The sequence below is a fragment of the Lactuca sativa genome, chromosome 8 (assembly GCF_002870075.4).
Source record: "Lactuca sativa cultivar Salinas chromosome 8, Lsat_Salinas_v11, whole genome shotgun sequence".
Classification (NCBI taxonomy): Eukaryota; Viridiplantae; Streptophyta; class Magnoliopsida; order Asterales; family Asteraceae; genus Lactuca; species Lactuca sativa.
In genome coordinates this window covers 131,559,896-131,578,224 of record NC_056630.2, presented here as the reverse complement: position 1 = coordinate 131,578,224, position 18,329 = coordinate 131,559,896, and the positions used below count along the sequence as shown (strand labels likewise).

Sequence of the window (18,329 nt, the reverse complement as noted above, 5' to 3'; positions counted from 1 at the left end):
GGCAACCATGTGGGGGATAGAGTACACCGGTGAACACGTCGTTCACAACACCTACAGGTAATGAGCCTGCTAGTGTTCCACATGACAGTCTAGAATAGTCTATGGTCGTCATCCATACTCTGTTGAATGACTAGAATAACACCAATAACACCGAGGCCTCTCATCTGTTTATTTCACACCAATTATCTACCCATGTTCTACCCAACATATTAGTAGATAAAAATATACATTTTTATACACTGTTTAAAAACCTGTATAGCATGCTTTAATCAATACATATTCCACATAACAGATGAGGCATATACACATAACACGTATTTCATAGAGAATATAGCAGATCTATGAGATAGAAGAGAGTGAATATACATTCACATATATAACCACAAAATATATACACATAGCACGTACTTTATATTAAATACTTCATAATATTGCGTTTGAATGAAAATAACTACACACTCACTTGATCAGAAGATGATCAGGCAGCACTACGGCTTGCATAAGTAGTGTCTCTCCGTAGATCTGGAAGATCTTCACAAAAACCGGGCTCCTCGCGGGCAGGGCTTCGGCTTGGGAATAATGCTCTTCGAGATCCTCGGGGCTTCGGATCTTGCTTCGGGGCTCGGAAATATTACCGGGGCTTCGGGATACAAACGACACACAAAACGAGGCAAAAGACTAGAGAGAAGGATGGAATTTGCAAAAGAAACTCGGCTGCCTTCGGATCCCCTTTTATAGGAGTTGGACCCTCGCAGATACGTGGGGCGTACGCCTCGGATCGTAAGCACTTGCGTCATCGGAGGTACTCGAGTGCTGGTTTCGTCATCCTTCGCTGTACGCTGGGCGTACAGCAGTACGCGGGGCGTACTTCAGATAGGTCGGCTGACTCTCCTTCGGATAATATCGGAGGTTTTAATTAAAAATAAATATTTAATATTTAATAAACTTCAAAAATTCATATCTCCTTCATACGAACTCCGTTTTCGACGTTCTTTATATCCACGCGAAGGTGAGACTACGCTCTACAACTTTCCTTTAGACTCCGTCGGCTAATTTTGACTTTTATTTTTATTAATTATTTTTAGGAGGTCGGGACAGAAAATTTCGTTATAAATTCATAACTTCTTCGTCTGACGTCCGTTCTCGCCTAACTTTTCATCGTTTCGCTACTAACAACGAGATCTTCGATTCTCGTTTAGATTGTTTCGGCTAAAAACCGCTCGATCTCAAATCGAGTATTCGGGCTGCATACTGCCCAGTCGAAACGTCAGAAAATCATAACTTCCTCATACGAAGTCAGATTTTGGCGTTCTATATATATTCGGAAACCTCGTTTCAATTACTACAACATTATCCAAAGATATCGAGTTCATTTTACACTTAAATTTTGACGCTCATTTTATTCTAAATTCATTAAATTATAATAATTAAGAAAATACACACATAAATCACATAATTCAAATAATTCACAAATAATACATTTTATTATTTCAAATTGGGGTTACAAAGGTTAACCTAGATTATTACATTGCTAAAAATGGCAAGCCCAGAAACACGGGCGTTACATGCTGCTATATACTCTGATTCGCAGGTTGAATCAGTCATTGTCTCTTGCTTGGAACTCTTCCAAGAAATTGCTGCTCCGTTTAAGGTAAAGACCTAGCCAGAATGAGAGCGGAAATTATCCCTATCAGTCTGAAAGCTAGCATCACTATACCCTACAACTCTCAAGTCATCACTCCCACCGAAGGTAAGGACCCAATCCTTAGTCCTCAACAGGTACTTGAGGATATTCTTTACCACAGTCGAGTGTGCCTTGCCAGGGTTCCCCTGATACCTGCTAACCATGCTTAAAGCAAAGGCTACATCAGGTCGAGTACACGTCATAGCATACATGATCGATCCTACAGCTGAAGCATAAGGTGCTATCTCAGCCTCAATACTCAGGCTTTGTGTCTTACTCAATCTGGCGTTACTCTGGATGGTTAACACTCCTTTTTGGAGTCCTGCATGTTGAACCTCTTCAACACCTTATCCAAGTAGGTACTCTGACTAAGTCCAATTGGTCTTTTACTCCGGTCTCTCAAGATCCTTGTCCCTAGAATATAGGCAGCTTCTCCTAGGTCCTTCATAGAGAAACACTTCCCAAGCCAAGACTGAACTTCCTGCAGAGTTGGGATGTCATTTCCTATGAGTAGTATGTCATCCACATACAATACCAAAAAGCTAACTATACTCCCACTAGCCTTAACATATACACAAGATTCATCTTAACTCCTAGAAAAGCGAAACTCTTTGACTTTCTCATCAAAGCAAAGATTCCATCTGCGAGGTGTTTGCTTTAATCCATAAATGGATTTCTCAAGCTTACACACTCTATTTCGGTACTCTGTATTGACAAAACCCTATGGCTGATTCATGTAAACATCCTCAGCCAACTTTCCATTAAGGAAAGCGGTTTTGACATCCATTTTCCATATTTCATAGTCATGAAATGCAGCTATGGCTAACATAACCCTAATAGACTTAATCTTGGCTACTGGGGAAAAGGTCTCATCATAATCAACTCCCGGAGTTTGAGAGAAGCCCTTTGCAACCAGTCGTGCCTTATAAGTGTGTACATTACCGTCCATGTTGGTCTTCTTCTTGAAGATCCACTTGCACCCGACTGTCTTACAACCTGGTACATTCTCAACCAAGTTCCAAACTTGATTGTCATACATGGACTGTATCTCGCTGTCCATTGCCTCTTTCCATTTGGCAGACTTAGGGCCTGGCATAGCTTCCGCGTAACTGTTAGGTTCATCCAGGCTTACCAATGTCCCATCATTGATAAGTGTCTCACCTTCCACAACAATATGGAAACCATAGTAATGCTTAGGTGCATTCCTAACCCTTGTGGAACGCCTCAGAGGTACAGACTTGTCAATTGGCTCAACAGGAGTTTCCTCCTCAAGTTGAGTGCTAGGGTTTGAAGTTCCTTCACCACTTGACTCTTGAATTTCTTCAAGGTCAACTTTCCTCCCACTATTTCCTTGGCTTATGAACTCTCTCTCTCTCTCTCTCTCTCTCTCTCTCTCTCTCGAAAGACAGCCCTCCTAGCTACAAAGACCACATTTTCACTAGGTTTGTAGAAGAGGTAACGAAAGGATTTCTGTGGGTAGCCAATGAAAATACACCTCTCACTTCGAGGTTCGAGCTTATCATGAGTCTCGCGTCTCACTAAAGCCTTGCAACCTCAAATCTTGATGTGCTCTAGTTTGGGTACTTTACCAGTTTACATCTCATGAGGAGTTTCGGTAACTTTCTTTGTAGGGACTAGATTAAGGATATATGCGACAGTCTCTAAGGCATACCCCCAAAATGAGATTGGTAGCGAAGCTCGACTCATCATGGACCGAACCATATCCAACAAGGTTCGATTACGCCTCTCAGCCACACCATTCCACTGCGGTGTCCTGGGAGGTGTCAATTGTGAGACAATCCCACATTCCCTAAGATAGTCGAGGAACTCTGAACTAAGATACTCACCACCTCGATCGGATCGAAGCATCTTAATGTTCCTGCCCAATTGATTCTCGACTTCCTGTTTAAATTCTTTAAACCTTTCAAAAGTCTTTGACTTATGCTTGATTAAGTAGACATATCCATATCTACTGTAATCATCAGTGAAAGTCAAGTAATAACGATTAGCATCCCTTGTGGCATGTTTGAAGGGTCCACACACATCCGTGTGTACAAGATCCAACAAACCTTCACCCCTCTCACAAGAACCAGTGAAGGGAGACTTTGTCATTTTTCCAAGTAAGCATGATTCGCAACTAACATCTGACTTTAGGTCAAATGACTCCAAGACTCCATCCTTTTGGAGTTGCCCTATGCGTTTCTTGCTTATATGTCCAAAACGACAATGCCATAATGATGCTTTATCCAAGTTATTATCATTAACAGAATCAATACACAATACATTATTTCCTAAGTTATCAACCACAAATACAGTTCCATACACACCATCACAAGGTAATGCTTTAAAATAAAGAACATTCTTAAAGAAAGCATTAATCGAACCAACTTCATTATCAAATGAAAAGGTAAAACCTTGTTTATACAATGCATGAAAGGAAATAATATTTCTTGCCATTTCTGGCGCGTAACAACATTTATTCAAATCTAAACTAAACCCACTACTTAGCGATAAAGTATAAACGCCAATCTTGGTGATAGGTAAAGCTTTCCTATTCCCCATGATTAAGTTTATTCTTCCATGCTCCACATTCTCACTTCTTCTTAGTCCCTGCAAATCAGAACATATATGAATACCGCAACCAGTATCAAGGACCCAAGAGTTAGAATAGGGTGAGTTATTAGATAAGATAGTGTAAATACCTGCATGCTTGGGTTTAACTTTCCCATCCTTCACATCTTTCTGGTACTTTGGGCAGTTCTGCTTCCAGTGCGACTTTTCATGGAAATAGAAGCATTCAGCCTCTTTTGGGTAAGAAGAAGGAGCGATGAAACCTTTCTTGGTTCCACTTGAAGAAGAGCCATCAAGGGTCCTAGCCCTAGTACCCTCCGAAGAGCTCTTCCTCTTCATCCCTCTACCTTTCCTGATTGCCAAGATAGGGGCGGAGTTTGGAGTAGGAGTAGGAGTGTTAACAATTGACTTACCTTTAAGACTTGTTTCTGCGGTCTTGAGGAGTCCTTGAAGTTTGCTGAGTGTGACCTCTTCCTTATTCATGTGATATGTGATGCGGAATTGATCATAGCATGAGGGTAAAGAGTGCAAAATGATATCTATTGCAAGATCCTCAGGGAAGTTCACATTAAGCTTCAGCAAACGATCCACATACCTTTGCACTTTCTGCATGTGGCTCGTGACAGAGTCTCCGTCCTTCATCCTGGTTGTTATCATGGAGTAGATTATTTCATACCTCTCTTTTCATGCACTTTGATGGTATCTTTCCATCAAATCTTGGTGCATTTCAAAAGGGTAGAAGTCCTTATAGGACTTTTGGAGTTCTGCTGTCATGGTGGCCAACATGATGCATGCCACTTTGGTAGCCTCCCTTCATGTTCCCGGAAATCAGAGATCTCCTGGGGAGTTACAGTGGTCTCATCAATCTCCTTAAGCTCCTTATCGAGGACATATTCTTTGTCCTCGTAGCGGGTAATCATCTTGATGTTTCTGATCCATTCATTAAAGTTGGATCCATCAAAAGTGACTTTCCGACACAAGTTCATAAGGGTAAAGGAGCCATTAGGATTAGAGCTAGAAGCGGCATTGTTTGACGACATATGAAAGAAGAAAACAAGATTAGTTTAGATATTAAGAGAGTCCTTAATAAGACACCCAAATGTAATATTAAGGCTACGATCCAATCACAATATATTATCACTTAGAAGAGGTATGCCGTAATCTAAGTTGTAACATATTTGAAAGGTAGGTGAATGGCGATTCACCAATTTCCACCATGAAAAACGAAATATAAATATTAGGTTTTTAATTGGTTCTTAGTAATTCCTAGATTCTTTTGAGATTAAATGAACTTTTCAAAGGCATGTTTCAATCTTGAGTGTACCCTCCAAGTTTTGTGACTGGGATACTGAGGATCACAAAACGAGGTGTGAAGTAACCATGCAAATCACTTGGTACCCTTAAAGTTCATCACTCAATTGATGTGTCAGCTAACCACACACGCTCCACTGATACTATGATAAACCTTAATTCACCCTTTACCTACCTTGTTATGTCCAAGTTAGTGTGCCGGTTAACCACACACGCTCCACCAACGACTTAAACAATGTGTAAAGTGTAATTTCATGGATTAGCACCTTATTCACATTTTCCTAAAGTAACAAAGATTGGGAATTTAATAAAACATTTAGTTACTTTATAATATTCATTATACTTTTAATGAGAATTATAAGTCCCTGTCCTACCCGTTCGGCTAACGACCCTCCACCGATCAAGGAAGCGGTGGGTGAGAGTGGAAACCCATTAAGTTGCCGTTTTATAGGCAACAACCATATACCCCCCTTATAGACCGGCTTCGTGAATGAGGCGTACTAGCGGTAAGACGACTTGATCTTATACATATATATATATATATATATATATATATATATATATATATATATATATATATATATATATTAACTTATAATATTATAAAGTATAAGGGTTGACTTTTAACTTTTAAAAATCTAAGGATTGGAACTAAAGTTTTAATCATGACTTTACTTGTTCCAAAACTTGAGGGCAAGTTTTGTAACTTTACAAAACCTTGCACATTCATAACTTATGAGTTATTAAAATGAAGACTCTTCATTTTATAACTTATGTGTTCTTTTAATGGTTTTTAACACAAAGAGACTTTTGGTTATCCATAACTTGAGGACAAGTTATGGACTCCATTAAAACACATAAAGATCATGAATTAAAGATTTAAACAAGTAATTCCTATGATCTATCAAAAAATCATAAGAACATGAATATTCATATCAAAGTTTCAAGAACATATGAACACATATAATCATGAAAAATTGATATTAGCCATTGTAAATGGATTAGAACAATCATTACACCAACTAAAAAAAGTTTTACAACACCAAAACAGTTTAGGGTAATGTTTCTAGTCCATTTACAACACCCAAGCTCCAAAAACTGCTCACTGGATGAAAAACTCGTCGAGTTCATCAGGGAACTCGTCGAGTTCATGCTATAACACACAAACTTGGCGAGTTTTTGGCCAGAACTCGTCGAGTTTTCTTGTCTGGACAGTTTTTGGCTTTTCAAAAACATGTTTGCATCAAGTATTTAACAAACAAGCCTAGGCTCTGATACCACTAATGAGGTTTTAATGATTCTAACACTTCCTAAGTGTATATGCAACCCTAATAAACCTTGGATCTATGTTTGTCTAAAAATACATGCAAAATATGGTCTCCAAGGTTCATAATCCTATCTAGCATACATGGGAACTTTTATCCTAAAAGAATGGCTAGAATTACATACCTTGTAGTTGATTTTGATCCCTTGAAACCTTGTGAGCCTAGCACCCCAAGTATGATGCCTCAAATGCTTCACATAACACCAAATTCCTTTGGAATGACTTTTGAGAGAATGCACACACTTGTAAATTTGTCTAGCCCTCTTACGTTCTTGTGTGTAGCCGATTTTGGTAGATAGCATGTTCCTTATATAGTGTGACACATCTAGGGTTACACCATGTAAACCCTAATGTGTCATGACTCTTAATTTCCATGACCCATGGGTTTGCAACTCCCATGGAGCATCCATGGAGCATCTTATGGGTTTAACCCAACTTGATAATCCATGGAGCCTTTTAGCATACTATACAAGTTATGGATGATTTACATAATCAACCCATATATTTAATTAGTTATCTTTTGATCACTTAATTAATTCCAAATTAATTCTTGATCAATACTAATTACATAATACTATTAATATATTATAACTTATAATATATTAATAAACCACAAGTGTTATTTTTCTCGTTTAGTCTATCCAAATGCATGATGCCATGCAACCCAAATGGACCATGCCGGGTCGGGTCAAGTACATACCCGAAATAGTTACGGACTTAGACACCTTATCCAACAAAAAGGATTTAAGGTCCTTTAAATAGGGTGAAAACCCTAAAAATTAGGGTTTTCATGCACAACCTCTACTCGTCGAGTTGGGGTCCTCCAACTCGTCGAGTAGATGCCATAAACCATGCAGGCTGACTAGGTTCGACACGATGAGTTGGGGCCTCAAACTCGTCAAATTCCCATAATAAAATGAATACAAGACTTTTAAAATTTATACCTGAGAGTCGGGATGTTTGACTATCATAAACAACTAATAAGAATTTATTTAAGTAGTGATAGTACTCTCAAACTCGAGGAAGTGAGTTTAAGTCAACCAAATTTCAACTACCTTAGCCTCCTATTAGGATCCTACCTATGGAAGTAGTGATAGTACTCACAAACTCAAGGAAGTGAGTTTAGGTCAAACTAAAAACTAAAACTAACATAAAACTATGTGTAGTGATAGTTCACACCAACTCGAGGAAACGAGTTCGAACATAACACCCAATATTATTGAGGAACTTCTTGAGAAGTAATGCCTACAACACAACAAAAGAAATATTAGGAGAACATTATCCAATACTAACCTTGAGATCAGGTAACAAGTAAAATATACAACTTCTATCCAAATTAGAATTCAGATTTAGTCATCAAATTATCTGGATCCTACTACCAGAACGATAGAAGATATGCTAACATGCTAACCTAGGTCGAGGTTACAATGGGTGCTAACATAAGAACATCAACAAAGTATTTTCCACACTTACCAAACCTGTAAACTCACCAACATTATGTTGACCCTCTCAATATCACATGTATTCCTAGGTCAACGTATAGAGATGAAAGACTAAACAACATAGTATAGACAACTATCAGACTATCAAAAATGAACTCGAGTATGAAGACCTCTTCCAAAAGCCAAAAACTCTGAAAGTCGTGTTGCTCAGTGTTTCTGCCACCATGCAGAGGGTGTGACAGACTAGTATCGGAACATAGGTTTATAGAAAATTAGTAATTCTTTAGGAAATACAGATAAAACCTAGGGACATATACTTTATAAAGATCTATCCTCAGATCTACAACTAAAAGTATTATTAAAATATACTATCGATAGACTACTTATAGGAGAGGTGTCTTGTTGGAACTATCGCCTGGGTTTCTGGATTTCAGAACAACTATATGCTAAAATGATATTTCCCATTGGTACTTCTCATCTGGTTGATCTTTATTTGATTGTCTTGAAATGCAAAACAAAATTTTAATACATGAGAATTCAAGATTTTAGGTTAAGTGACCTTGATAAGTTTAATAGTACATTAGCCAAGCCAATACTAGACATAGAACTGATAAGCTATGTTTTATTTTGGATGGGTCTAATGTACTGCCAAACCTAAATATGGTAATTAGCAATGTAAAAGCTTGAGAAATCCAAAAGAGAACAAAGGTAAATAAAACAATGAACTGACAACGATATAAAACGTGAAATACACATACAATATTTAAAAGGCTACATAGATACATTGTGGAATTGTTTACCAAAAATGGAGCATATACACTCATACATCATCACTAAAGACAAACAAAAAGAAATCAACAACAAATAAACGTAACTAGCTAATATACTCCTCATTATCATCACCACCATCGTAGTCATTGTCATTATCACCGTCATCATCATCGTCATGAAGCGTCCTAGATGTACCCACCCTATCGCTCGGTCATTGATAAGGGGATATATAAATCCTTGAAAAGCAAACCAATCACTCATGGCTCCCACCATCCACTGCTGATAGTGGCAGACATCATGAACCTCCCTAGTCAGGTTGCCCATACTCCTACAGAGATGGGCTATATCTATCTCAAGCTGCGGGCCCTACTAAGCACCAGGGGAGTGAGATGAACACGTTGCTGATGATAACCTTGTTGAAACTCTATCTCTTTCTTCTCCGTGCTTCGTATCCACCTGACAAATGGGCACAACAAAATCGTCAAGGGGATTCCTTAAAATCCTGTCTGGACCACAAATAACCGCTCGTAGCTGCGTCAGAGTCGCCTCTTCCAACTCTCGCATGGGATAATGAGTCATACCATAGGTATCGAACCCATAGGATTGAGCCAAGCAACATATAAAATGATCACCACGGATCTTGCTCCGTGGCTGAGCACCCAGAGATAGACTAGAGGAAAGGAAGGAAGCAATAATGTAAGGGATGTGGAGCTGAAAAGTCTGTATGAATGAGGCACCACCTTGAGAAAAGATCAATTGAAGGGACCTTATTGTGCTCCTCACGATGAAGGATAGTGGAAGCGATAAGGCGGTGCATGCACCGGTGCAAAGGAGATCTGAAGCTGCTCTCCTTCTGCGACCTCGAAACTTACTCCCCAACGGTAAGGGACTAGATGCTCAGATAGTTTCCCTCGGTGGCGAGGGGATACAACTATATAAGTAGGCCTCAAACAAAGGATGATCGATGTCCTCGGTAGGATATATCCCAATCGCTGTCCCAACTCTAACAAACTGCAAAATCGGATAACCCCACCCAGCAAGAGAGACAAGGCTGAGTCTTTCAACCAAAAACATCCCAGTTGAATCAGAATGTAGAAAGAAACTCTAGAACGAGCTCCCTAAAGATAAATCCCAAAAAGCCAGAATGTGGTGCCAGACGTGATTGATGAAGGTCACGAGACCTGACTTATCATGAAGAGATCTTATGAGAAACGGCTCCAGTAACATTGTCAAACCCAACTCATCCGCAACATGACAGTTGAGAGACTGTGGAATGTTGATCTGTTTATTCCGTAGCTCCGAACCCCTCATGTTCATCGTGAAACTTGAGAAAAATTTACTAGGAATGTTAGGTAATAAAAATAAGAACTTAAAAATGAAATTTAAAGTGCCCCTCACGCACATTTCCTCACGCATGATGTGCATATGAAGATGTGCCTCGGGCATCTTAATGTGCGCCGCGCGCCTCAAGAACACGACGAAGAACATATTCGATTTCAGTCCAATTTCATCCAAGTTTCAACCTAGAAAGCATAGGGTTTGATAATAGATACCCCTACAGGCCTATTACAACATCAATTTGACTTAAAACACAATAAACATTCATATTCAACTCAAACCCTAAGTTTTTCCCCAAAAACTCGAAAATTCTTCAAAATAAGCATTATAACGAGTTTTAACGATAATCGACTATGTAGATACTAAAATCATTCGATATGTTATCTATCTAACTCATCAATTTCACAATATCACACCAAAATTCGAGAAACCCCAAAAATCACAAGAAAATTAAAGCGGGAAATTAGAATCTGTTATAAATGAAAATATGTTAGGAATTAGGACTAGTGTACTTGGAAGAAAAGGGAATCAGATGTGAGCAGAAAAACCCAAAAAATCACAGCATGCAAAACTCGTGTGGAGCCCAAAAATCGCGAAAAGTGGAAATCCACGTCGACAAGAGGGGGGACCAGCGTGAACATTTCTACCTGCCTCCTTTGCACATGACGCACCCGCATACCCGACGGGCAAATCAAGAAACTCAAAATATATTTTTTTTAATTATTTAGAGGTACTTTAGTCCAACCCTTTCCGAAAACCCTAGAAATTTACTAAAGATACTCATCCCTCAAATTTAAAACGAGGTCTAGATGCACCAAAAGGGGCATAAACCATACAACCAAAAAACTGAACAATTCTACATAGGATGTGATAAGCAGACAGGTTGCTAAAAATTTAAATACAAAGACAAAAATTTATACCCGACATCAGAATATTAGGAAATATCCTTAACAAAGTAGCAACCAAGAAATATCTACCATAAATTTATTAGCATCCAGTTACAATCCATCCAGAAGGACAAAGCAACAACTAGCTTAGACCCTTAGGTAAAGGAAATAGAAGCCATTTAACAAACCCAAAAGGCAAAATAATGTTAACAACGAGTTAGGTTCAGATTATCACCTATAGTGTATCACACAATTGGTAGAATACTAAGATTTGAATCTTAGGGATAAATATTGCTCCCTTCAGCAAAGTAAGCGTGACAGGATAAGAGTAGGATTCTACCTACAGGAATAACCTACAAGTAGAAACACATGTTGAGCCTAGTATAAGTATAAATGATATTCACTTGACTATAATAGTTAGTTAAGAAGCAAGAAGACACACAAAAAGTAGAACCCCAAATGGCTTAAACACCTATTACGATGAAGAAGGATCACCAAATTTAGCATGAAACAATATAGAGAGGAAATCACAACTCAAGGTAGAAACATATACACCTGTAAAAAGGAAACGGCTAGATCACAAAATGAAAAAGTAGAGGTACAAGGAAACCTTAGCATAGTTGATCAATAGAAACTTTAGGTTTCCTCTTAGTGTAAAACAAAGTAGGAATAGATTTCCTCTTATTGTAAAAATAAAGTAGGAATGGATTTCCTCTTGATGTAAAACAAAATAAGAAGTAGGAATACACTTCCAACTACATCATAACCCCTCATTAACCAATACCTAACAGACCTCAAAACGGATCCCAACCTCATTACAAAACAAAGCTAAAAGAAGAGAATACCTCTGTAAAGCTACACTCTAGGAATAAAATTCAGAAGCTAAAATGACGATGTAGTTTTGTGGACACTAGATTTAAAACACTCGTAAAAACACAAAATCGATAAAATCTAAGAAACATATGTTATTAATTACTAGGAGGATGCATAGATTACATGATTATAGAATTAGATGGTTTTGAAAATGTGATCTAGCTCCATTACGCAACTCTCGTTTGAGTCTAACCGTAGTAGAGAGAAATCACATTGTCGAAAAACCGTTTAATTTTAGCAGCAGATAACAATACTCCCTAGAGTAATAGATAACATCAAGCAGAACTCACTGTAACACTATGGATCCCTCGAAAATTCTAGAATAAGTTGCTTCAAAAACCCTTCGAAATATCATAAAGGTTCAATATCTTTTGAGTCTATGTTCTTGTAAGTACTTGACTGATGTCACTACCACTCTATGCTCCAGTAAGTACATGACTGATGTCACTACCACTCTATGTTCCAGTAAGTATTTAACTGATGTGACTACCTCTTTATATTCTAGAAAGTACTTGTTTGAGGGCGACATCACTGCCACTATGTATCAGAAAGTACTTGGCTAATGACATTCTCTCTATCCCTCACATCAAAAATCAAATCGGTCCTAAAACTTCCCTTTGGAGGTGAACCCGAGGGAGTCGATTACTTTGTATAAAACTAAAGCATAAGTACTTAGTTACTACTCTGAAATAAAAACTTTGTTATATATATATATATATATATATATATATATATATATATATATATAGTGCATCCGTGCCAAATACTACAAATTAAATTTCGGGTACAAAATTTCCTTCACCAGGGAGAGGATGTGACAACCTAGGAAATATGCCCTCAACCGCCGTCGATAACCAATGTCAAAATACAATAGATAAAAGCATAATTGTAAGAAATGAAATTTGTGCATTGAATTTTGAGGACTGTATTTATAAAAGTTATGTTCCGATGTAAAAAAAACACGAATGAAAAAAACATGTACATAAAATAAACATGAAAACATAAAAAAATTTATTTCGAAATGTAGACAAACTCGAATCTATACCGATACGTAAAAACAATGTAAAAAATACGTCGAAATGTAGACAAACTCAAATATAATAGATTTTCTTAAGTTATCGAAAAAAATTATTATATGTGACTCGATATACACGTAACGAACGTACATAAAATTAAGCAAGAAATGTAAAAATAAATACGTTGAAACATACACAAACTCGAATATAATATATTTTTTTAATTAACGAGGGAAAGTTATTTTATCTGATATGACTCATACGTAGGAAACATACATAAAATTAAGCTCGAAAACGTAAAAAAAAAACTACACTAAAACATAAGAAAACTCGAATTTATCGACACGTGTATAAAAAAACAAGTCATTGTTTTAAAAACAATAATTAACGAAATAGAGTTTTAACTTCACATAGAAATATTGACCACCTTAAAGTTATACTGACATATATATATAAATAAACATGTAAAAAATTAGTTTTTTTATATTAACGACCGGAAATTATTAAGGAAAATCATATTAAATATAATATGGTGGATAAATAAAATTTTTTAGAAAAGTAGAGAGGATGAAAGTCATATTTTTAAAGTTTAAAATAAAAAGTTAAAATGATATTTGAAAAGTAAAATGGTGAAAAATAACAAACTCATAAACATAAAATTACATAAATGATCTTTATGGTTTATCCATAGTCACAAACTCAATCTTTGCTACTTGAAAAGACCAAAACATCATCACACTAACAGATGAACAGTAACGACATCAGCAAAAATGGTCATTCACATAAGTTTTGGAAACCAAATGGACCATGTTTGTTAATTTTTTTTTAAAATGACTGATTTTGTAACCTTTAGTAAACCATAAGGACCACATATTTATTTAAATCAATGATTATAATTTTATATAACTAAAAAAAATCTCTTAATTAATAATTTCTTTAAAATAATTGATTAATAACTTTAAGTTTTTACTATAAAAATCTAATTAATTTTGCAACCGTAGTTTACACGGATTATATACTAGTAAATAATTTAGGGGTGAACAAAAACCGCACCGCAACTAAAATTAACCGCAAAAACTACATAAATCGCAACCGATAAACTGCAACCGCAATAAAAACCGATAGTGAGGTTTTCTGTTGTTCAAAAACCGCAAATTTGCGGTGAGGTGCGCTTATTAGTTTTCAAAAACCGCAAAAAACCGTACCGCACCGCATATATTATATACAATTTTTTTAATTATTTATTAATATATTAAATATTAAAAATAAGACAAGTTTCATGGATGAAAAAATCTATAAAATACTAAAAGACAAAAATATTGGTTTTTTATGTTTAACTTTGGAAAATGGTGAAATTAGACAATTTAAAATATTTCTTTTTAATTACTATTGATTTGACGTTTTTAAGATATCAGTTGTGTGTGATTTAAGTTAATTGTCTTATATTTTATATTTTATGTTTTTTTATTATTATTACAGTTAATATGTTTGAACTTTTAAAACCGTTTGATCTCTAAATGTGGTTAAAATCAACACAAAATAACTGCACCAAATCCATGCGGTTAATAACCGTAACACAGAAAAAACAAAACCACACCGCAAAAATAACCGCCTAACCGCACCGCAAAAATAACCGCACCAAGCGGTTTTAAAAATGAATTAACCGCATTTGCAGTTAGTGGTAAGATTTTGACTAATAGCCACGCTCACCCTACTAGTAATATATATTTTATGGAAGTTCGTCGATCTACCCAACCTTTGTAAATCGTAACCTTAACTTTTTTTTTACTATATATAACGTTATTTTCGCTCTTTGCTTTCAGTTCACGTCACCTAAATACGGATTCCATATTTATTTTGTTTGGTGAAGTCACGTTGCCTTCGTGCAGGAACCCCTTAGCCGTATCTATGTAAACAGATAATGGAAGACCCATCTATTCATACTTAATTTATGTACGTATGCCATATTTGTAATCAATTTCACAATCTGCTTGTTAAATTAGGTGAAATAAGTTTGGTAGCTATCATCGATCGATCTTTGAGTTTTATTTACGTACGTACAGTACTTGCTGTATACACAATACCAGACGCTATTCATTCATTCGTAAATTAACATGGCGGTTTCTGCTTCTGCTTCTGCGTATGTTTCCAAGCACAACTACCAACACCCTGCATCCCTTTTCTCAACAAGATCGCGACTCAGTTGCAAACCCTTTAGTGCAAGTACTAATATGAACTCGTTTTCTATATCTCCATCCACCTCCAATGGCTTTTCTCTTTCTTCTTCTTGCTTTCTCCATGCGCATGCTACTGCTTGTTCTTTCCGGTTCACGAGAGTTTCCGTCCACCGTTGCAGGCGTCGCTGTCTTTGTTCCCATTCACACAGATCTGGTAATATTAATTTTCAAACATGTGCATAATTAATTCCACTAGTTAGGACACGTGTAATTAGGTTTTGACATAATTAAAAAACTAGAAAGGGCCTACCGTAATTATGTTTGGACATAATTATGTCAAGAAACAGTTGTAGTCAAGTACGCCATGAAAGCGGAAACTCCAAGTGACCGAAGAAGAGTTGTTGTGACCGGGATGGGTGTAGAGACCCCCATTGGCCAGAATCCAGATGAATTTTACAATAACCTGCTTGAAGGAGTCAGTGGCATTACTGAAATAGAGGCATTTGATTGTTCAAACTATCCTACTGTACGTATATATGTCATTATTAGTTCTAGCTTGATCTCTCATAATTAATTACGTTGTTGATTAACATAGACATAACTCATTAGTTCGAACTACAGCGAATAGCTGGAGAGATCAAAAGTTTTTCGGCTGATGAGTGGGTCGCTCCGAAGCTCTCCAAAAGGCTGGATAAGTTTATGCTTTACATGCTAACAGCCGGCAAGAAAGCATTGGTAGATGGTGGGTTGACAGAAGGTCAAATGGAGGAGATAGATAAAAGTAGATGTGGGGTTTTGATCGGATCGGGTATAGGTGGTATGAAGGTATATTATATATTAATTAGTAATTGTTTCAATCATGTACGAAATTGGAACCGAAAGGGTTGTCGACAAGTTCTTTTAGTTAGTTTAATTATGGTTGTATAGAAAATCGCATATTTTCGTTATTGTTTGTTTCCATTTATTTAGGTTGTAAGCGACTCTATAGAAGCACTGAGGGTCTCACCTAGGAAGATGAATCCTTTCTGCGTACCCTTTGCAAGTACTAACATTGGATCATCATTGCTAGCCATTGACCTGGTGAGCTCAAATCTGTCGTCTTCTTTGAATTTACAACACTTGAAAGCAATCAACATGATCTTTGTAACTGATTATTTTCCTGCTAAACATTAGGGTTGGATGGGTCCTACATACTCTATATCTACAGCTTGTGCCACTAGCAATTTCTGCATATTAAATGCAGCAAATCATATCATCGACGGGGATGCTGTGAGTACTTCTTTTTATGCGTGCTTGTTCACTTTTTGTCATACCCTATCTTGCATCTCCTGCTTGATCTGCTCCAGTTCTGGACTTGTTCTGGACTTCAAACATGTGTTCAAGATGTGAACAAATCAAAGTCACAAATGATTTGCTAATTAACCAAAATATACATATATAAACTACTCTTAAATTGTAGTATCAAACATTATGTGAGGAAAGTCCGACGGTGAAGAAAATATAAGGGTAAATTACATAGATGGTCCCTATAATTTAGGATAATATGTCTGATTGGTTCCTAATAATTTTTTTTTTTTTAATTCGGACAATCCCTATATTATATTTTTGTTGCACGATTAGTCTTTATCCAAGATTAAAAAAAAAAAAAAAGACTATATTGCTCTTAATAAATATTTTCTAATATTCTATTATTATTTTCATATTATTATAATATTAAAAATAAAAACTATTCAAGAAAGCCCTAAAACCTAAGCACGACGTCAACTCTTCCCCCTTCTTCTCCACTTCGTCTCTTCTTCCACCCACATCACCTCCAAACTACCAAAATCACCTCCATAGCCACCATCGACTATCGACTGTTAATTTTACTCCACAGTCCCCTTATCCTTCCCATTCTTGCTATATACCACCAATATCAAAGAACAACTTGTAACCCTCCTTTCCTGCCTTTTACCCATCATTGGTCTCGTACACAGCCACCACCATCCACCCTTCACCCCTCTCCTTTTTCACGGTTGTCTGCATCTCCCCCTTGGTCGATTACAACCTAATTTTTGTTTTTAGTGAGCCTCGATTACAAGTCAAGAAAAAAAAATACAATTCATACACACCTTGTTTGATTGTGACCCACAAAAACAATCATTAGAGATTTTTGAAATCGATGTTATCAAGAAATTGATTGTCGTTTTAGAAACCCCAAATGATTTTTGGTTTTTGTTTCATAGATCGATGGTCGGTTCATTAGGATTGATTTTGATTTGATTTTGAAATCAGGATTTCAAAATTGTTTTTAAACCCATATCATAGAAATCAGTTGTTGTCCACCCTCGTTACGAAAAAACTCACCAACGTCTCTCCACTTTTCTCATCGTTACTTTAGTTGCAGCCTCCTGACCCTGTTATTAGATGTCAATTGTTAATATGGTTTGGTTTTGCGCTTTGATTTCATGTTTTATTCTACGTTGGTTTTGAGCTCTGCTTTCACGTTTATTTTGATTTCAAGTTTGATTTTCAGCTTTGTCTTTGATTTTATTTTGATTTGGTGCATGTGGACGTTGTTGGTGATGTTTGTGGCGGATTCCGGTGGTGTATATGATCATGTGCTATGATGTGGGTGGTAGTGATTGTGATTCTTGTTGAATCTTTAAACATGAATGGTAGATGGTCATGTTAGGTGTCACAGGAGAGAAAGGAAAAAGGAAAATGGATATGCAGCTCGTCGGTGAAGATAGAGGACTGAGGTAGTCAATGGTGAGTGCTAATTATGGAGATGATGCAAGTTAGATCATTAGAAGGTGCAAGAGAGGGGAGTAAAAGGAGTGATTTTTGGTGGTGGGACCCATATGAACTTTTTTAATAAATATCTTTTCTGAATAAATAAAAACTATAATAAATATGAAAATAAAATTATAAGGGTAAAATTGTCTTTGTATGT

General features: G+C 36.7%; 1 protein-coding gene across 1 annotated transcript in view; it reads left to right on the top strand.

The window, feature by feature from the left end:
* Positions 1-15,184: 15,184 nt before the first annotated feature.
* The window catches only part of LOC111894226 (3-oxoacyl-[acyl-carrier-protein] synthase II, chloroplastic), a 44,064-nt gene continuing 40,919 nt past the window's right edge, over positions 15,185-18,329 (top strand). The window contains exons 1-5 of the mRNA XM_023890299.3: positions 15,185-15,608; positions 15,742-15,920; positions 16,016-16,219; positions 16,364-16,474; positions 16,568-16,663. Of these exons, the coding sequence (XP_023746067.1) occupies positions 15,332-15,608; positions 15,742-15,920; positions 16,016-16,219; positions 16,364-16,474; positions 16,568-16,663 (867 nt within the window). The 5' untranslated portion in view covers positions 15,185-15,331. The remainder of the gene's footprint in view (positions 15,609-15,741; positions 15,921-16,015; positions 16,220-16,363; positions 16,475-16,567; positions 16,664-18,329) is intronic.